At 39.1% G+C, this 19,175-nt stretch overlaps 2 protein-coding genes across 3 annotated transcripts in view; one reads left to right on the plus strand and one right to left on the minus strand.

Moving 5' to 3' along the window:
- Window positions 1-6,708, plus strand: part of vps37b (VPS37B, ESCRT-I subunit) — a 13,970-nt gene extending 7,262 nt beyond the window's left edge. The window contains 3 exon segments of the mRNA NM_203714.3: window positions 2,425-2,596; window positions 3,725-3,807; window positions 4,335-6,708. Of these exon segments, the coding sequence (NP_989045.1) occupies window positions 2,425-2,596; window positions 3,725-3,807; window positions 4,335-4,838 (759 nt within the window). The 3' untranslated portion in view covers window positions 4,839-6,708.
- A 3,711-nt stretch (window positions 6,709-10,419) lies between these two features.
- The window catches only part of hip1r (huntingtin interacting protein 1 related), a 49,392-nt gene continuing 40,636 nt past the window's right edge, over window positions 10,420-19,175 (minus strand). Inside the window, exons 28-32 of one of the 2 annotated variants that reach the window (XM_012955150.3) lie at window positions 18,421-18,526; window positions 18,115-18,238; window positions 17,488-17,549; window positions 17,161-17,358; window positions 10,420-12,696 (exon numbers count right to left, since the gene is read on the minus strand). In XM_012955150.3, coding sequence (XP_012810604.1) covers window positions 12,649-12,696; window positions 17,161-17,358; window positions 17,488-17,549; window positions 18,115-18,238; window positions 18,421-18,526 — 538 coding nt within the window. In that variant the 3' untranslated portion in view covers window positions 10,420-12,648. 2 annotated transcript variants of the gene reach the window in all.

Consider the following 19,175-nt stretch of genomic DNA (forward strand, 5'->3'; position numbering starts at 1 on the left):
TTCTCTTCCCAACATGACATTTAGGGAATGAAAAACAGGCTTGTGTCTTTTACTGTAGTAATTATGTTGGCTCTTAAAACTAACGAAGGTTTTTCCTCAAATTTCTTTTAGCCAGCAATTGAACATAAGTATATAAGAAATGTGCTGATTGTCACAGGTAAAATAAATCAATAGGTCCTTTAGTGACATAACATAGTGGCTACCACATTTGGCATCTACCCAAGAGGTGTAATTTAGCTATAGGCATTATGAATTCTGTATTAATTTCTTTAAGAAATTTTCTTTTAATCATCAGCAGTAGTCTCCCTTGTGATGATACTTTGACAGTTTACCTGGCTGTCGGCAAGTATTGGGTTTATTAAAGGGGAGCGGTTTTGATAATGAAAACTAAACCTATGGAATATTGTGGCTGGCCAGTCAGCCGGAGACCATGGCACGTTAGGCAAATCTGTGACAAGGGAAACAGGAAGTAATTCTACATTTTATACCATATTATTCTTGTTGGAGAGACAGTACCAGCTGCTCTTTCTTATTTTTAGGCTAATGTCCCATGGAGAGATTAGTTGCCTGCGATAAATCTCTGGTACGGCGACTAATCTCCCCAAAATGCCTTTCCACCAGCAACAGTGAATTGCCAGTGGAAATTCAGTGTGTGTTCTATTTTTCCAAAGTCGCAAGAAGTTTCTTCCTGCAGGCAACTTCACGTGACTTTGTTGTCGATGGAAAGGCATTTAGTCGCTGGGTGGCAGGAGTTAAGCGTTGGCGACTAATCTCTCTGTTGGGCATTAACCTTAAAAGTTGAACGATTGCAGAGGTTGTTAAGGCAGCAGAGACAAAGAGGTAATGCAGTGTTTAAATGCTTACTAAGAAACGACTAAGAAGGCTGAGAACATTATTAGTTTTTTAAAAACCATAAGAAAAGGATATATGATAAACTCTGCTTATTATAAAGGTATGGCACATTTTATTGTATGTGTGAATAAGAAATGTGTTACATTTCACTGAATTTACTTGCTTGCTAATTGCAAAGCATTGTTGTCAGTGGCAGTATGAAAGGAGAAGGAATTTGTTAGAAACCTCAATAATTTTAGATGCTTACCTGCTACCCCAGGCTGACACTCCTATTCTTCAAAAATGCACCAGTGCCACCATTTTCTTTTGTTCTCCAGGGTGTTCCCTGTGCCAAGTCTAGTAATGCCCAATCACAGTATGTGCTTATCCAAGCCTGATTGGGAATGCCTGGCACACGGGAAAAAACATGCAAGCCGTTGGGTATCGGGTAAGTGACTACAATCACTGGGCGTGCTACAACTTAGCAGCCCCCCAATCATTTTACCTTTCCTTCTTTAAAGGTGGGTACATAATGTAGTGGGATTAGAGAACTCTTCCCCCTATTTCTCAGTCTGTGACCTCATCCCGCCCGGCTACAGACTGGGGACAAACCCAATTGGCTGGATGCCCCAGTGCACTGTTGGGAGTGAAAGGTGTGCCTAGGTTTGGAGCCAAAAACCAGGTGCGGGCCCAGCAGCTTATAAAGGGATTCCCTGTTGTTTTGCCAGAGTTGAGACAGAGACCATCCAAGCAGCAGTGACTGTAAAGACTGTGCCAGCTGTAAAGAGGGATCTGCTACACTGCGGTCAGATGTCATTACCCCCTGCGGATCCCCAATGAGTGATCCATCTAAGGAAAAGGAGCAGTGATCCCCAACCAGTGGCTCAGGAGCAACATGTTGTGCCCGTGGTTCCAAATAAGGGAATCCTCAGGAGCAGAGGAGGGAGTGTACTTTCCCAGTCTGACCCCACCCCACTCCCAAATTTTAACCCAAACCTGCCCAACCCATGGGTCCCACAGGTTTTGCATTGGCTAAGTACTACTGTATTAATTACATTATGTTTATACTGAGCTATAAATTATTGCTAAGTGCATTTTCAAAACTGGTGCTTAATTTTTTAAAAGTACATTTTAAGTGAATTTTACTGGTATGGGATCTGTTATCCAGAAAGTTACGAATTACAGGAAGGCCATCTTCCATTGATTTAATTTTAGTCCAATTCAGATTTAAAAAAAAAAAATATTTCTTTCTTCTTGGTAATATTAAATCAGTACCTCATACTTGATTCCAGCTAAGATATCATTAATGCTTATTGGAAGCAAAGCAATCCTGTTGGGTTTATTTCTGCTTAAATTATTTTTAGTAGACTTTAAAAGGTGTGGAGTTCCAAATTACTAAAAGATCCCTTAACTGGAAAGCCCCAGGTCCCCAAGCATTTGGGATAAAAGCTCCCAAACCTGTAGCAAATGTTACTTTTCGTAATTACTGCCCCTATAATTGAAGATTAAAAAATATTTTTTGTTAATGGGTTTTGGTCTGTTCATTCCTGGACATAGAGCATCGCTAACATTTGTTTAACTCTGCCTTCACAGCCTCAGAATGTTCAGTTGAGCAAAGAAATGACACTTGCTGGAAATCGCAGCCTTGCAGAGGGGAACCTGCTATTGCAACCAGATCTTGAAACCTTAAAAGCCACCCTGACACAAAAATACCAGGAGCTGCAAAGTCTCATAGAGTCCCACCAGTTGAAGAAAACAAAACTTGGTGAGTACATAGTTGTGAAATGTGTTTGTACATTATATTTGGTTAGGTAATGAGGCTAATGGCAGCCAGCATATTTAATCTGTGGGATTGTCGGCTAGGAATCTCCCAACGCTGCCTTTGTATAGGCATTTATGCCCCAGATAATGTAAAATTTTGAACTTTAGGCCAAAAACCAATGTCTGAGGCAGTTGTTATTAAAGTCAATAGTAGATAGCAGTGAAAACACCCCGTGTAGCATTTAAAGGGGCTGTTCACCCATATTTGCCTAACCTAACTATATGGCTCTGTTTGCTCTTTGTGTCCTTAAAAAAATTGTAACTTTATAAATTCAAAAACTTATGATTTATATTACCTTAATTTGCCTGGGCCCCACGTATGGGAGGACGGGAGAAGTACCCCCAAACCAACCCTGCTGCCCTCCGTGTCAATCATGGAAACAGCCCAACACAGTCTGTAATTGACCTGTAAATGCATTAGAGTGTTGTCTGACCAGAGAACCTCATGAATTTAGAAGTATCAGGCAGCTTCCACTGTATTTAAGGGGAGGTGACACTCCTTTTGTATCTTAAATACCCAATCTGTGAAGACTCCTCATTGTCTTAACAGAAACACATTATAAGGATTATGCTGTGAATCATGGTTTGTCTGGGGTTTTGTTTTTTTTTTTTTTTTATAAGAAGAACACTAGAAATTGCCTCAAGTTGTGAATCCCAAAACCTACAGCACTGTTGCTCAAAACTGAAAAAGGGATATGTTTAATAAAGGTATTAGTTTTGTTGCTGGGTTTTAGACATTTTGGGATTGGCCGTCTTTGTAGTGTCATATTCTGTCAGGAACATAAAAATGTCACAAATAATACAGAAAAAATCATCTTATTCTAGCCACCCTTCTATAGTTACAATATAAAATCTAGGGCACCAGTCATCTTAGGGCTTTTAGGCCAGGCGAGGCCCTACTATCTGTTATGCCCCTCTAATGGGACTAGCCTTGAAGATTGGGAACCTGTATTAATATAGCATCTGCCAATGTTTGGGAAAACTTGCTAACCTTTTTTTAATATAGAACTTACAAAATAGAAACCTGCAAAATGTTAAAATTTTGAAACTTAACAATTTATTTTGTTCACAGATAAACAGTCTGTCAATTCATCCCTGGAAACCCTTTTAGCTCTTCTTCAGGCTGAAGGTGCCAAAATAGAGGAGGAGACAGAGGTAAGAATAAAAGAGTTAATCACAGATCAGTGATCAGTTTACACTTTGTCCCCTATTGGTCCGTGCTCTCTGGGGGATCTGAGGTGCACAATGACTCCTGCTGTCGGGAAGAGTGGAGTTATTATTTAAATTGGCCCCCGTGGCCACACAGCAGCTTATTTGTATAAACTATAGTAGTGTTTCTAAAGCAAAAATGAAAGTTTTACCAGTGCAGGGCACTAGTACATTATATTTTAATAACTTTTACTGTTCCTTTAACTTTAGACTGATTCATCATTAATCAATATGATTAGTTGTTGTATTAACAGTGATGGTAAGGGATACATACTCTATTATCCTATAAGGATCATAAGTGAATTGGTCCCTTGGAGACTCACCCCTAGGTTTTACAGTGATATAAAGTTAGTTTATTGGTTTTTTTTTTTAGCAAGAGCATAGTGTTCCTATACATAGCACTGTTAAGGATAGCTGTTTATTTGTATCCTGATAAATACAATGTGTATTATATATGATTTTATTTTTTACAGAATATGGCAGAAAATTTCCTTGATGGAGGCATCCAGTTGGATAACTTCACTGATGAGTATATGAACAAACGCAAATTAGCCCATCTGCGACGTGTAAAAATTGAAAAACTTCAGGAGATGGTAATGAAGGGGCAAAGACTTCCCCAGGTATCTGTGCTGCCACAAGCAGGGCCTTCGGAAACAAACCAAGCACCTCAAGCTCCCTATCCAACAAACTTCGCCACTCCTCTACCTGTTACACCCAGAAGACCAGTGCCACCGCCACCCCAAGCGCCAAGTCAACCTGGACTATATCCAATGCCATATGCAATGGGTGCTCAGCCAGCCCATGGGCTGCCTTATGCAGCATCTCCGTGCCCACCTATTCCTTCTCGTCATGGGTATCAGCCTTCAAATCAAATGCCTCAGCCTGGTTATCCAGTTCCATTCACAACACAGTATCCTCCTGCTCTCCCTCAAAGACCACCTCGCCTTCCTCCTATGCCCGGTTTCATTACACAGTGAAATGTAACGTGTGCCTCACTGGAAGATTGGTGCTGTCTGTTTCACGCCTCCTCTTTTATTCTCTTATCTGGATGTCTATAAGAGTTGCTCATATTGTAATGTGCAGCTGGTACCAGAAAACTCTTCTTATAAATGACCTGTACTTTTTAAAAAAAATTATTTAGAGTCCTTGGTGGATAAACTAATCCTTTTGTAGAGGGTATTTTGGGAGAGTCTGAATTAGTCAAGTTAGGCAGCAAGGCAAGTAGCTGCAGTTGCAAGGTCATTTCCTGGACTTTTGCACCACCGTGTCGGTAGTTTTATGTGCTGAAAGGTTGCCGTGAAAATGCAAAATGTTGTTACGCTGCAGCCACTGATAACATTAAAATCACACTCCAGTGCATGAGATTTGAGAACAAACATGTATTGGGGCATTGCCATCCATCTCAGGTGTCAGACATTCTTTAGCAAATGGACTTCCACTGGGAGGTCTGAGAATTGTGCTGAACGGTGAAATGTTTGCACTGTTTACCTTCTATATGTTCTTTCTACACAATGGTGTCTAAAATAAGATCATCCAAAAATATCTGGCAGTAATGTTCCTTTTTAAAGACAATACGTAGGACATTAGCAGGATTATTCAGGGATAAGCGTGTATCAGAAATGAGTGATTTGCAAATGGAATGCAGATCAAGCGGATGCAATTTTTTGTGTGAAAGCAATGCATTGTATACTTATGCACATGGCTTCATTGTGCCTTAGACTGACTTATTCCTGAGCAACAAATGCATATCCTATGAAAGTGCCCATTGTATTGCTGTCTACCAAGCAAGTAAGGGCTCCTGTTTAAACCACAGACCGTTTCTTATACTGTACCCGCACAAACCACCTAGTCCTTTTTTGGTGAATACATTTTTCAGATGGTCTTGAAAAGTATAAGACATGGAACATGGAAATCATGTTTAAAAAAAGAAATAAAACTTCCATTTAGGTACAGGTGGCAGTTAAATACTTACAAAATAAAGTGATTTTTTTTAATTAAATATATATATTTTATTATCTGGTTCATGCCACACACTGAGATTAAGTGCCAGATACAAGTTTGGGAGAGGTGAGTTAAAGCCATATTTCTGAATTCTGTAAAGCCTGAAATCCAGATCACTACTTGGTTTTGGCATGAGAAAGAAAGTAAGTTTTCCGTGTTGTTAGTAAATATCAAGGGGTGTGTTCTTTGCACTACTGGTGCACTTTAGGGCATAATTTGAGAAAACATTCATATTTGTTAAATGTAAACTACATTTTATATTTTAAAAGCAATTGTATGCATACAGGGCATTTTTTCCCCCTCTTACCATTTTATTCTATTTATCCCTTGCCCACACAGGGCCTTGTGCATAAACTCTCTGCTGGTTGCTTTTAAAGTATAGACCTATTCACTGAAGGGTTAAATATGTTTCTAGAATTCTACCCATAATGTTCACTTAATTTTATTTTTATTTTTTTTTTAAGTATTGTCTGATCCCCTTACCAGTGTGGGTGGTGTATATGCAACTGATTTTTGGCAACCATTTTATATTAGTTCCATTTTCATTCTAATTTAACTTAATCGAATTAAAATCTGAAGAATCGAAGAGCACAGTTAGGGTAGTGCTTTAATGCTGTACTCCTAGAAACAGTCTATATATTTTCTCACTTAATGACCTTGAAACCCCCAGTTCCCAACCCATTTATGCATTGACTGAACACCAGAAGTGTGTGGTGCCCTAACGGGGAATCCCAGAGCATGTTCTATCATGCATTGCTCCTTGCAGACACTACACTGTCAATAGCATGTGTTTATAGTGTACAATTACTGTAAAGATGCAAATTGTCTTGTATAGCAAAATAAAATGGTTATTTACCCAGTTTTTCTTCACTAAATCTGAAACAAGGTTTTGCATTATTTTTCTGCTGAAAACTTGGTTGATTACAAAGTGCCCAGCTTCAATAGGCATGGGGCTGTCTGGAAATGAATTAGCAGATGGCGGCTCTGTGCGCCTGCTGTAATGTACGTTGGTTATACATGGGTTCCCCCAGACCAATTCTGCAGCTTATTTACTCATGTATGGGGCCTGCCCAGCCCCTACTAAACCTAAGGGTTGCTTGATTTGAAACACAGACCCTTGTGAGGATAGTTCACTATGACTTCAGCACAAAATAGCAATTGCCTTTGGGTGTGGATCATTCTTGAAGCAGCTTGGGTGCTAATTAAAGGAACAGTAACACCAAAAAATGAAAGAGCTTTCAAGTAATAAAAATATAATGCACTGTTGCCCTGCACTGGTAAAACTGGTGTGTTTGCTACAGTAACACTACTATAATTTATATAATAAGCTGCTGTGTAGCGACGGGGGCAGCCATTCAAGCTGGAGAAAAGGCACAGGTTACATAGCAGATAACAGACAAGTTCTGTAGAATACAAAAGTGTTTTATCTGCTATTTGCCTGTGCCTTTTCTCCTTTGAATGGCTGCCTCCATGGCTACATAGCAGCTTATTTATATAAATTATAGTAGACTTTCTGAAGTAAACACACAACTTTTACTAGTGCAGGGCAGCAGCACATTATATTTTAGTTACTTTTATACACTTTCATTTTTTGGTGTTACTGTTCCTTTAAGGCTAAGGATTCATAGGAGACTAATTGCTCTGAAATGGCTTCACCTCACTTCCCTATTCTGAAGTTATGCAAAGTTTCCTCCTGCAGCAACTTCGCAATGCTTCTGTTTTGCAAAGGGCTTTCCATCGGCGACTCCTATTATTGCTGGTGGAAAGCCATTTTGGAGCGGTTAGTCGCAGAGATCTAGCCCTAAGACTGATTATTCCCAGAGTAACAAACTACAGGTATCTGACCCCTTATCCAGAAACCCGTTATCCAGAAAGCTCCGAATTACAGAAAGCCTGTCTCCCATAGACTCCATTTAAATCAAATAATTCAGAATTATAAAACTGATTTCCTTTTTCTATGTAGAAATAAAACAGTACCTTGTAAGTGATCCCAACTAAGATACAAATCTTTATTGGATGCAAAACAATCCTATTGGGTTTAATTAATGTTTTATTGATTTTTTAGTAGATTTAAGTATTGAGATCCAAATTACGGAAAGACCCCTTATCCGGAATACCCTTGGTCCCGAGCATTCTGGATAATAGGTCCTATACCTGTACTTTGTTACCCACATCATTACCTAAAAGGAAAACTAATACATTGTATGAGTTGGGCCTTCATAGTTCTATATCAGAGACTGGAATTTCTGTGTAAATCAGTTGATACGAACGGACTATACTATCAAGTTGGAACCTTCCTTTTTATACGGGGATGCTGATTTGCCACATTGCCATCAATAACTCATGCATATGTGGAGTAGTGCTAGGATTGCTTTAGGACATGTAATTAGTGATGAGCAATGAGAAACTAACGTAAGGAAACACTGGCATGGCGCTCACTTTTTTTGGGGGGGAAAAAGTTAGGCACCCCCCAATGAAACAGATCACTAATTTTTTTTTCACCCCCATGAAATAGACTTTACGTGTCCTTTAAAGGGGGCCTGTCAGCCTAAAAAATAAATCCAAATTCTTTTTGATTGTGTTTATCAAGCAAAATAAACTTCACTTACACTATATAAATCTTGTGTCAGAATTCATAATCACAGCAAGCAGGCAGGCGCCATTTTTGGGCAATGTTATTAAGGTAAGCTTTGTATCACCCCAAAATCTTGTTTGTGCCAAAATAGGGGATCTGATGTACATGCCGGTGCTCTATCTACACAATTAGATGGTGAGGATGGAGGGTGAAAGTGCTCTGCCTCGATGCATGGGGGGAGAAAGGCAATGTGTGATTGACAGCTGGGATTTTTAAATGCCTTTATAATGGGTATGGATGTGTTAACAAAAAAAGAAATGTGGTTTTCATTTGCAAAGCAGTTTTTTTATGTCTGGGTGACAGGTCCATTTTAAATGAGTCCATCTGTTTAGAAGCCATTGTCACATATATAGAAAAGAAATCTGAATATATATGGGTGCCTGGTTTATTATACTAATTTTAGGACCTAAAGTTATTATTTGTGCATGAGTTTGGGTTTGAGTTTTTGTCCATAAAATAACATTTTTCTGGTATAAATCTCTATCATGAAAAATAGCTATTTTTCCTATTTTCTGGCATGTAGAACTCCCTAAATCTTGTTACAGAAGTGGAAATACACCGATTTAGAAAGCTCAGGTTCTCCTTAAAAAAAAAAAAAAGTATAGTTTTCCTCAATCAAACTAGGTCACGTGCAGAAACATATTCAAAAGGGGTTCACAAACCTTCAAGCACCACTGTACAACAAAACACAAAATTAAAGGTGGCCATATATGTTGCGATGTGGCGAACAGATCTTCTCGTGATATGTCTACCTAAGGTGGGCAATAATGGGGCCAAACAATCAAATTCAAATGGACAAATTTAGACTAAATATCAGTTGGTGAGGCCTGTTGGGGGTGCCCATACACAGGCAGATAGGCTGCCGAATCAGTCTGAAGGATCTGAAATGGTAGCTGAAATCTTAACTAAAGAAACAAAAGATTATGGTTAAAAAAAATACCAATAATTTATTCATATTTAATTAGGAAATGTATAAGTTTAAAGTTTATTTCTTGCACTAAACAGGGCAAAATCTGAATCTTAAGTTGTCACATTCTGCTTCCTGGTTTGTAGAAGCCCAATAAAGACAAATCAGCAGTCTACTGGAAAACCTGTGCAAGAAATACAAGACACTGCTTCCCCCCCCCCATCATGCACTTATTATCCAAGCATCTATAATATCTTTCATAAACCAAGGTATAGCATGTTATACTTGTATTGCTAAATAATGTGCCAATTTGGGAGAGTTAGTCTACGCCAATATCGTGGGTTGTTAAAGAATAGAAAAGGTGCCAATTGTCCATATTCTAAGGGGAAGGGTGGCTTCTGCTCTTAATCATTCCCTCACCCCTAGACAATGAGCAGCAGTGGGAAACAAATAGGACACACAGCATGGCACCTTGTGTCTCAACCCTTTCTCCTTGTAGATTGTAAACTCTTTTGGGCAGGGCTCTCTTCACCTCTTTTATAGGTTATTGATTGCTTTATATGTTACTCTGTATGTCCAATGTATGTAACCTACCTATTGTACAGCGCTGCGGAATATGTTGGCGCTTTATAAATAAATGTTAATAATGATTACCCCCAAGGGCCCTTACACAATGGCAGACACATGTAAACCTCTTATCTGCTGTTGTTCAGAACAAAACAATCATGGCAGGTGCTATAGGCCTCAAGCTTTGGAGCCAAGGGCACTACCACTACAAGCATGTAGCAAACCTGCAACCATCACCTTCCCGCTCTCCTGATCTTGCCTGTCTGGGGTTAATGCAGTGCTCAGTCCGTTTTCTGCAGTAATATTTGTGCCATGCCTAGGATTAACGCAGTGCTTAGAATTCATTTTCTACCCTCCAGTGATCTTTTTGGCATGAGCGCCCTACTATGCCAGAGAGGAAGTAGAAGCTAAAGAAAGAAAATAGATTTACAACAATATTAAACAAAGACCAAGTACAAAAGTGCTTTTAATTTTAGGATCACATGATTTTTGTATCTAGCAGAACAAGAGATAAAACAAATTAAGACTGTTCACATCATTTTATTGCTTATCTGCCATTAACAGAAGATACAAAACACCTTCTTCCTAAAAGACAAATAATTAACCTTGATAAATGTGTATTTTACATGGCACATCAATTCCTTAACTCTGCACCCACACAAAACAACAGCAAAGACACAGAACACATCTAAGACTTTCTCAGCTTTCCCTGGAAGAAGTGAATTCCCAAAAGTAGCGATTGTGATAAATGGCTGTGAATTCAAACGAGTTTATTTTAAGCAAATATTCTAATGTGAGGGCTGACACATATACCAGATGTAATGATCTGAAGCCCCATGTGCAGATCAGTCTGGCCCGACGTACAGAAATAGCAATAGGGATGATCACTAGGATTGGTATTCGTTTCAGTTCCCCATGTTTTTATTGTAGAAATTTGCTTCACTGCACATATAACAGTAACAGTTGTGTATGTCACACCCACAATAATGGTATCTACCATGAAACAAACAAAAGATAAATGCTACTATAATTTAAGTGTCTACATTTTCTTAGTAAGCGCCAAATCTAATTTTTCCTCAGCATTATAGGTGGCTAACTCAAACCTTTACACGTGTATTTGGCAGAATGAAAAGAAATTAAAATTCTAATATATATTACAATGCTTTGATAAATGTATCTTTCTATATATCGTTAAATAATGATCTCTCTCACAATTACAAACATTAAAGTGGGTCAACTTCTTTATAAATAATGGAAGACCAGCTATGAAGAGCCAAGTTACATGAAGAATTTCCCAAGTGCCCTCCTTTTGCACCATTCACTCCCAGATGCATAAAGAACCTTAAATCACAGTTCAACTGATATGTGCAGCTCTTAAAAGACAGTTAAAAATCAATTCCATCTGAAAACAAATGGCTCCTGCCTCTATTGCTTTAAAAAGCATCTAGCATATTTGTTGGGCATATCTAATTTTTTAAAATCAAGGTGTGTTAAAGCTGGTTGCTAGTCTCTGTGCCTACCACTTTATATCTGTTTAGCAAAGTTGAGCTAAATCAAGGCAAAGAAGTGATGATAAATTCATATTCTGGTACAAAGTTTATAGGAAAAAGTGGTCCCCTACAGCTAAAGCCACATGAGGCTGATTCTTGCCCTTGCAAACCAAGAAATTTGGGATTTTTTTGTGCCTGCACCTGGAGGCACTGCTTCAGGCCAAGTCCAGGCACTAAAATCTGCTGGAAAGGCTGATTGGAGTGAAGGGTCTTCTTGTTGGTTTGTGTTTATCTGCAGACCAAGAATCAGCCCAGTCTGGACATAGCCTAAGCCACACGGCAGATTCTCAGCCTGATAAATGCAGACCTAGAATCCATCCCTTCACTTCCGATCAGCTTTCAGATGTGCCGGCACCTGGAGCCACTGGGTTGGCACATGGAGCACATGTGTTGCCATAGCCTACCAGATGGCCAGAAAAGGCAACAGAAACCATGCATACAAACAAGCTTTATTTGACTCTTTATTGCTATGCAACTTTAAGTTTTCTAAGAGACAAAATACAAAGCGGTCACAAATCAGCAAGGTCCATGGTTTCTGGTGATGCTACATGCTATGAACCAATCAATTTCCATTATCTATAACTGGAAGGTTCAAGTCAAAATTCCTGCCTTTTACTTTGTGCATTTTGTCTCTTAAAGAAGTCACATGTGCCACTTGCCAGCCAACCACCAAAGGACTAGTTTACCCTTGATATCAATAGCCATAATAGTTACACAAACTTTTATTTACCTGATTCAATGTGATGTCTGAAATTCCTTGCGACAAAAGAAGTGATAGCCTCTAAAGGATAAATATATTAAACTGGACTTAAAATAAAATTCCCTAAATTAAATAAAAAGATTATTGAGAACTGTGCTTGAGCCTAATGTGACTTTTGTAGTGACGGTATAAAACATACACAACATTAAAAGTCAAATAAAAGTCTAGTTTACAAACACTACAGTAAACAGCTGCAGAGGCTGAGGACTGGCCAGAAAAAAGGCAAACCGAATAGCAACTATCTGTATAGAACACAGATGTAAAGGCTACAGAGCACAGACAGCGTTGCAGTAGTTCCACAACTTCCCATCTGAATGTGCATCATGTACAGGAAAAGGATAGATTTCGTGGGCTGCTCTCTTGCATATCAGAAATTAATTAAATTTGCTTGATAAACTCCGTCTTCTTTACCGATCTGTAAATAAACACATATTAATGCTTAAACATGCAAGAAACATCCCTGTTTGTAGTGTAGCGTAGTGACTTTTCAAGTACACAAACACTGAGGGCGGGGTTTGGTTCCAGAAGGTATAAACTTAGGGCTGCAGGGACATTAGAAAGAAAGCACAGAATGGGGAGTATGAGAGAAAGAAATACCCGAGAGGGAAACTGGGGAAAGATACCAAGTGAAACGTGCAGGTGGTGTGGAAAGTGTGAGGAAAGCAGGTAGGGGATGGGTATCTGGGAGAGGAGCCTGCAGCACATGTGTGATCATTAACAACTAGCATGGGGTGCAGAGGACACCCCCACATTTTAATTAATTGAACTAAACCTGGCAGTTACAATTATAACGTACCTTCCTAAGTGTCTTTGCAACTATTTCCCATATCCTGCAGGGCCTCCTTTTTATATTCCATTCATTGCACGGCCGTGTATCTTGAGCTACTGCCAAACCTGCTCTCAATATTGGCTGCTCAGAGAAATCTTCTTTTAACTTCACCACTTTAAATGATTTCTAACAATTAGGGGGAGATTTATCAATCCACGAACGCAATGATCTGTATTTTTGTATTGTCGCGCCGAGTACGAAAGTTACAGATACATTCTAGCTTCGGTATTGTGACTTTCCTTGGGCTAGGTTGGAGCTGCACAGTACCATTGAGTCCTATGGGAGGCTCCCAAAATCATGCACTGAAGGATCAAAGTCGAAAAAGGTTTTCCCGCCGTTTACTACCGTTCAATACGAAAAAGTCGTGACGGCGACGGAAAAGTCGCGATCTTCATAAATTATCGTATCCAATCCGAATTTTTCCCATTCAGGATTCGAACTCATGTTTTAATCGCCCCCTTAGTGTTGAACCTTCTACAACTATAATTTGCACTTACTTTAAGAGTGCTAGCAAATACCTGTATAATACAAATACACAATGGGCAATAGCAGTTAAAGGATAACTATACACTAAAAATGATTATTTTTTTTATGGTTTTTAGGGATTCTATCATTCTATCAGAACTTACTTTGATGACTTTACATCCCCTTAAAAGGGGTGGTTTACCCTTTAGTTAACTTTTAATATGCTGTAGAACAGTGCTGTCCAACTTCTGCAGTGCCGAGAGCCGCTAATGGAAGCCAGTTTTGACCACTCCCCTTTTAAACCATGCCTACTTCAAACCATACCCATTTTACCACAATGGTGGTAGTGCAGCAAAAACCCAAATGCATGATCCTCACTGTGGGGATATCAACCGTCATTCATTTGTGAAAGAATTATATTATGTCATATTAAGATATACCCTTAAATCCATATGCCTCCTCCCCTGTGTATAGCACAGCAACCCCCAGCACATAATTACACACCTTAGGGACCATTTATTGGCTATTTCCGACTGCTAATAAACTCGCAGAACAAACCCCTGCCAGGTTCACCTCCCACAGGCAGCATAAGGCAGGCAGGGTAAGGCACACACAGGCAGTACTCTGCCTGCCCTATGCTGCCTGTGTGTGCCATACTCTGCCTGTCCTATGCCCCATACTCTGCCTGCACTTCCCTGCCTGTGTGTGCCATATTCTGCCTGTTCTGTGCTGCCTGTGTGTGTGCCATACTCTGCCTGCCCTATGCTGCCTGTGTGTGCCATACTCTGCCTGCCCTATGCTGCCTATGTGTGCCATACTCTACCTGCCCTACCCTGCCTGTGTGTGTGTGCCATACTCTGCCTGCCCTTAGCTGCCTGTGTGTCATGCTCTGCCTGCCTTACCCTGCCTGTGTGTGACATACCCTCCCTGCCCTATGCTGCCTGTGTGTGCCATACGCTACCTGCCCTATGTTGCCTGCATGTGCCATACTCTGCTTGCCCTTAGCCACGTGCGTGTGCCATGCTCTGCCTGCCCTACCCTGTCTGTGTGTGCCATGCTCTGCCTGCCCTATGTTGCCTGTGTGTGCCATAATCTGCCTGCTCTACCTGTGTGTGCCATACACACAGACAGCATAGGTCAGGCAGTACATACAATGTCTGAGGTGTGAACAGGTGAACACACATGTGAGTGATTACAGTCTGAGCCTGAGGTGTGAACACTGCAGGGGGTGAACAATGCAGGGATTAAAATGTGTGAACAACACAGGGGATTACATTTTTAAACAATACAGGGGGTTTACAGCCTAAATCTGAGGTGAGAACAATGCAGGGGGGCAACTAATCTCAGTACTGATCACAAAACTTCACACATTGGCAGTGCACTCCAGGTCAGCATAAAAAAAGACCTCAAGCTGTGTTTTTTAGATGTGCAAATAAAGGTTGATCGATTTTAATATCACCTGTTGCGGCTTTTTTATGCTGACCTGGAGTGCACTGCTAATGTGTGAAGTTTTGTGACAAATTTGTCCCCTGGCTACGGACTCGGGGCAGGAGCACCCGGGTCAACAGGACACCTTTTAACTCTTTGCAGCTTTCAGATAGGGGTCTGGTAGGCTACAGTTTTACTGTTATTGTTCATTTTATTATATTCAGGTTCTCTCCGATTCATATTTCAGTCTCTCATTTAAACCACTATCTCGTTGCTAAGATAATTTGAACCCTAGCAACAAGATAATTGCTTAAAAGAAGTCTCCCTTCCTGCACACTGCTCCTGGAACAGCTCTAAGCTCAGAATTCACAGCAGAGGTGGGAAGGGGAGAGAGATGAGGTGGAAGGAGGAGGACAGAGGGGGAGAGAAGAGCAAACTGAGCATACTCATGCAGTACCCTGAACAGAGAAGCTGTTCTGTAAGTTTTTATGGCTGTAGTTTACTTAGTTTTTACCTTTCCTTCTCTCCTTTAAATTCCAAACTGGAGAGCTGCTGAACAAATGTAAATTAAAAAAGTACAAATATTAAAAAAAATAAGACCAATTGTCTTAGAATATTACTCTCTACATCATACTAAAAATTAACTCAAAGGTGAACAACCCCTTTAAATTTCGATGCAAATTGTGCTGGTTTCTAATAAGAATCTGTATCATAACTTTTATATTCTATATATACAGTATATTGTGAGTGGGTCCCTAAGCTCAGTAAGTGACAGCAGCACAGAGCATATGCAGTGAATCAGCAGAAAAGAAGATGGGGAGCTACTGGGGCATCCTAATTGCCACAGATCTTCCCTGCTAAAGGGCTGCGGTTGCCTTGGGCTGGTACAGAAGCCTAAAATATAATGTATAACATTTCTAGCCTAGTTCTCTAATTAATCCTTAGTTCTCCTTTAAAAACACAATTTATGCCCAAACTACACTAAAATATGAAGAAACAGTGTGTAAACTCTATATTAGGAATTGGCCACAGAACAAACCACTGGATTGCTTTTTATTCTCACCAAAGTATCTCTGTATTGTCTGTTCATATAAAGTTTCCAGATACAAAGACCAATTTCTACCACAGCAATTTTTGATGCTCAACTTGACATTTCCAGCTAATGAAGCAGCATAAAACAGTGGTTGTCTGCTCATGTTTCTTCTTCACAAAGAGTAGTTATATTTAAATGGAGTTCATGTGGGGAGCGGAGACGATTCTATTCTATGAAGGCTGCAGCCCAAATAATTCTTTCCATGGCTTTGTTGTCAGAATTGGCAATTTAAGCAACATAAAATCCCATCAATATTAAAGAGGATTCAGCTTAAAATGAACTTTTAATATCATGTAGAAAGCGATATTCTAAGACAATTCTTCTTTTTCTGTCTCTCTCCAGGCTGAACTTTGAAAAAAAAAAAAAAAAAAAAAAAAGCTCTCTAGTGGCCAGGTTTACTGGTCGCGACTTTTCCGTATATTTTCCGCGACTTTTTTGTCGCCGTTGTGAAAAAAATCAGATTGGTTTTTCCGCTGTTTACAATCGCTCAATACGAAAAAATCGCGACGGTGACGAAAGTCGCGCAAAATACGATAAAGTCGTGTCGGCGAAGAAAAAGTCGCGACAAATACGAAAAAGTTGCGACGGCGGCGAAAAGACAGCGAAATTTTCGTTTCCAATCCGAATTTTTGCCATTCAGGTTTAGGATTCGTGGATTAAGTAAATCTCCCCCTAAGAGTTGCTTGTAAGGTGAAACTGCCAGATCATAGCCAGCATATATTTTACTATTTAAAATGCTAGTGAATGTGTTTCAGAACACATTGAGAAACAAGGACTTCAGTGCATTCAGCAAACATATACAAAAAGGGGCAGATCTGATTCAGCAAAATTCAAGAATGAGTTTATTATGTCTTCTGTTTTTCCTAAATATGTTAATGCTCAAGAATTAAAAAAAAAAAAAAAAAATTCCACTGGATTTTCCCCCGTTATCTTTTTTTTTTTTTTCTCCTTTGCAAACATGTATAAATCTGCTCCTAAGTGTTAACCTGTACTTAGGAAACATTGTACAGAAAAAAAATTCCATTATGTAACCAGTGCATCTGGTTTTCCCAACTACTACTTACCCTGTTATCTGTTTTTGGAAGAATATTAGGTTTCTGTGGCAACTGGGGCTTTTTCAGAATGCCAGGCTTCTGTGCTGGCGTAGGGTCGTCTTCTTTCTCGTTCTCATATCCACCTGCCAGAGCATAATGCTGCCTCCTTAGCTCCCCCAAGCGCATTCGTTCATTCTGCAGCATATTCTCCAACTCGAGAACTTTAACCTATATTCGTAAATCATACGTACATGCATTTTATGGGCTTTCTCCAGAAAAAAAGAACTATTTACTTTAGTTAATAAAAAGGAAAGAGAGAGACACTGACATGCATGTATTTTAACTGAACACACTTACTTGGCTTTCCATTTCTTCTTTTTTTAGTTTAATTAGTGACATACCAGAGAAGTCCATGGTATCTAGAAAAAAAACAACAAAATAAAAAACTTTACATACTGATTTTTGTAATGCGTCTGCTGTTTTATGCTCGATACATTAGATTACCAGCTAGATAGTTATACATGCACTGCTTGCTCATATGTAAATGGTGCATTTAGTGAAATAACTAGAAGATTTTGGCCCCTACCAAATGCAACTATAGGGACGTTTAAGCAGTGGCTTTTTAGGTGCAGTTGTAAATGACTCTTAGAGGGTAGCTTGCCATAGACCATTAATCCATTGATTTGTTTTTATGCATTTTTTATGTAGCTTTAAGAGCATGCTGTCTTAGTACAAAAGAATCCATATAGTCTCTAGTAGACAAAGAATCAATGCTTTTTTTTTATCATGCATATTTTATTTAGATCTATTAAGTGTTCTGTTGCAGTTTCAAAATATTACATGTTGAGAAACATTCACTTACACTATTGCTCGAACTACTCTGTACCAAAAACATTCAACACAGTTAGCTATATGCCAACTCTTTCCATGTGTTCCATTTTATCCAATATAAAAGGTCAAGGGAGACTTAAACAGTGATCATACCTTTATCTTCAATCTGTTCTTGGCCTGACTTGGTGGAAGCTACCACATTAGCAGCCATCTCATTCACATGCCTAGAGCACTGCTGCAGTTTAGGCAAGTTCTTACTATTTTTATCAGCTTTTACCTGCAATGAAAATTAGTAATATGAAGAAGGATTTCAGATTTGCATACAAGCCACAACTTCTATATAGATGTCATACAGATTTTACAGTATCATATCACAATGACTGAAAGGATAAGCAGATAACTTCCACTGCTTAAAAACCGAACTATTGAGCAGTTCAGTTTTTGCTTTTGTTTTTTTACCTTGGATGCAGCGACTAGCTGTGCTGTACTTGCTGCAATCTCATGGGACCCCACTATAAGCTCTTCATATTTGCCTTTATGAAGGACAACTTTATCTGCAGATTCTCTAAAATATAAAACAAGTGAGGCAGGGGGTTTGATATTGCACTCTGTAATACACCTAAATATTTGAAATATGCTGCCATATTCAGAAAGGGAAATCAAACAAAGAACATATTCAAGAACATATTCCACTATGATTTAAATGTAAAATATTTATTTAGCGCAGACCATAGGCAAAGCACCAAGCCAGTTCTATATTTAATAAAATGAACATAACTGTGCATCACTGTTTTAAGGGCTGATTTTTGATCCGAGTATTATCTAAATGCCATTTCATGTGTATTATAAATAATAATAATAATATATAAAAATACATCTGACCAAGTCTGTTATTTTGCCCTTTTCCACTTGAGGGGAGTTCATATTATGGAATAATGTTCAAATAAAAAAAAACAAAAACAAATATTTTGTATTTTTTTAAGCAAACACGAAAATACAATGTCACTTATACACTAAAGCGTTGCTCCAGGGACTGCACATTGGAATCATGATTTTTTTTTTTTACATTTTGAGCCAATTTTTAGAGAATATTATAGTTTTTTCGCTTTATGCTGCATCAAGTTAGGTAGGAATTACTTAGGTAAACTTTGAACTTTATTGGGCGTTTGGGGCATTTTTTTCAACCTCAGCTTGCAGAGTGTATAATGAAATAC

Source organism: Xenopus tropicalis, chromosome 1, assembly GCF_000004195.4.
Source record: "Xenopus tropicalis strain Nigerian chromosome 1, UCB_Xtro_10.0, whole genome shotgun sequence".
Classification (NCBI taxonomy): Eukaryota; Metazoa; Chordata; class Amphibia; order Anura; family Pipidae; genus Xenopus; species Xenopus tropicalis.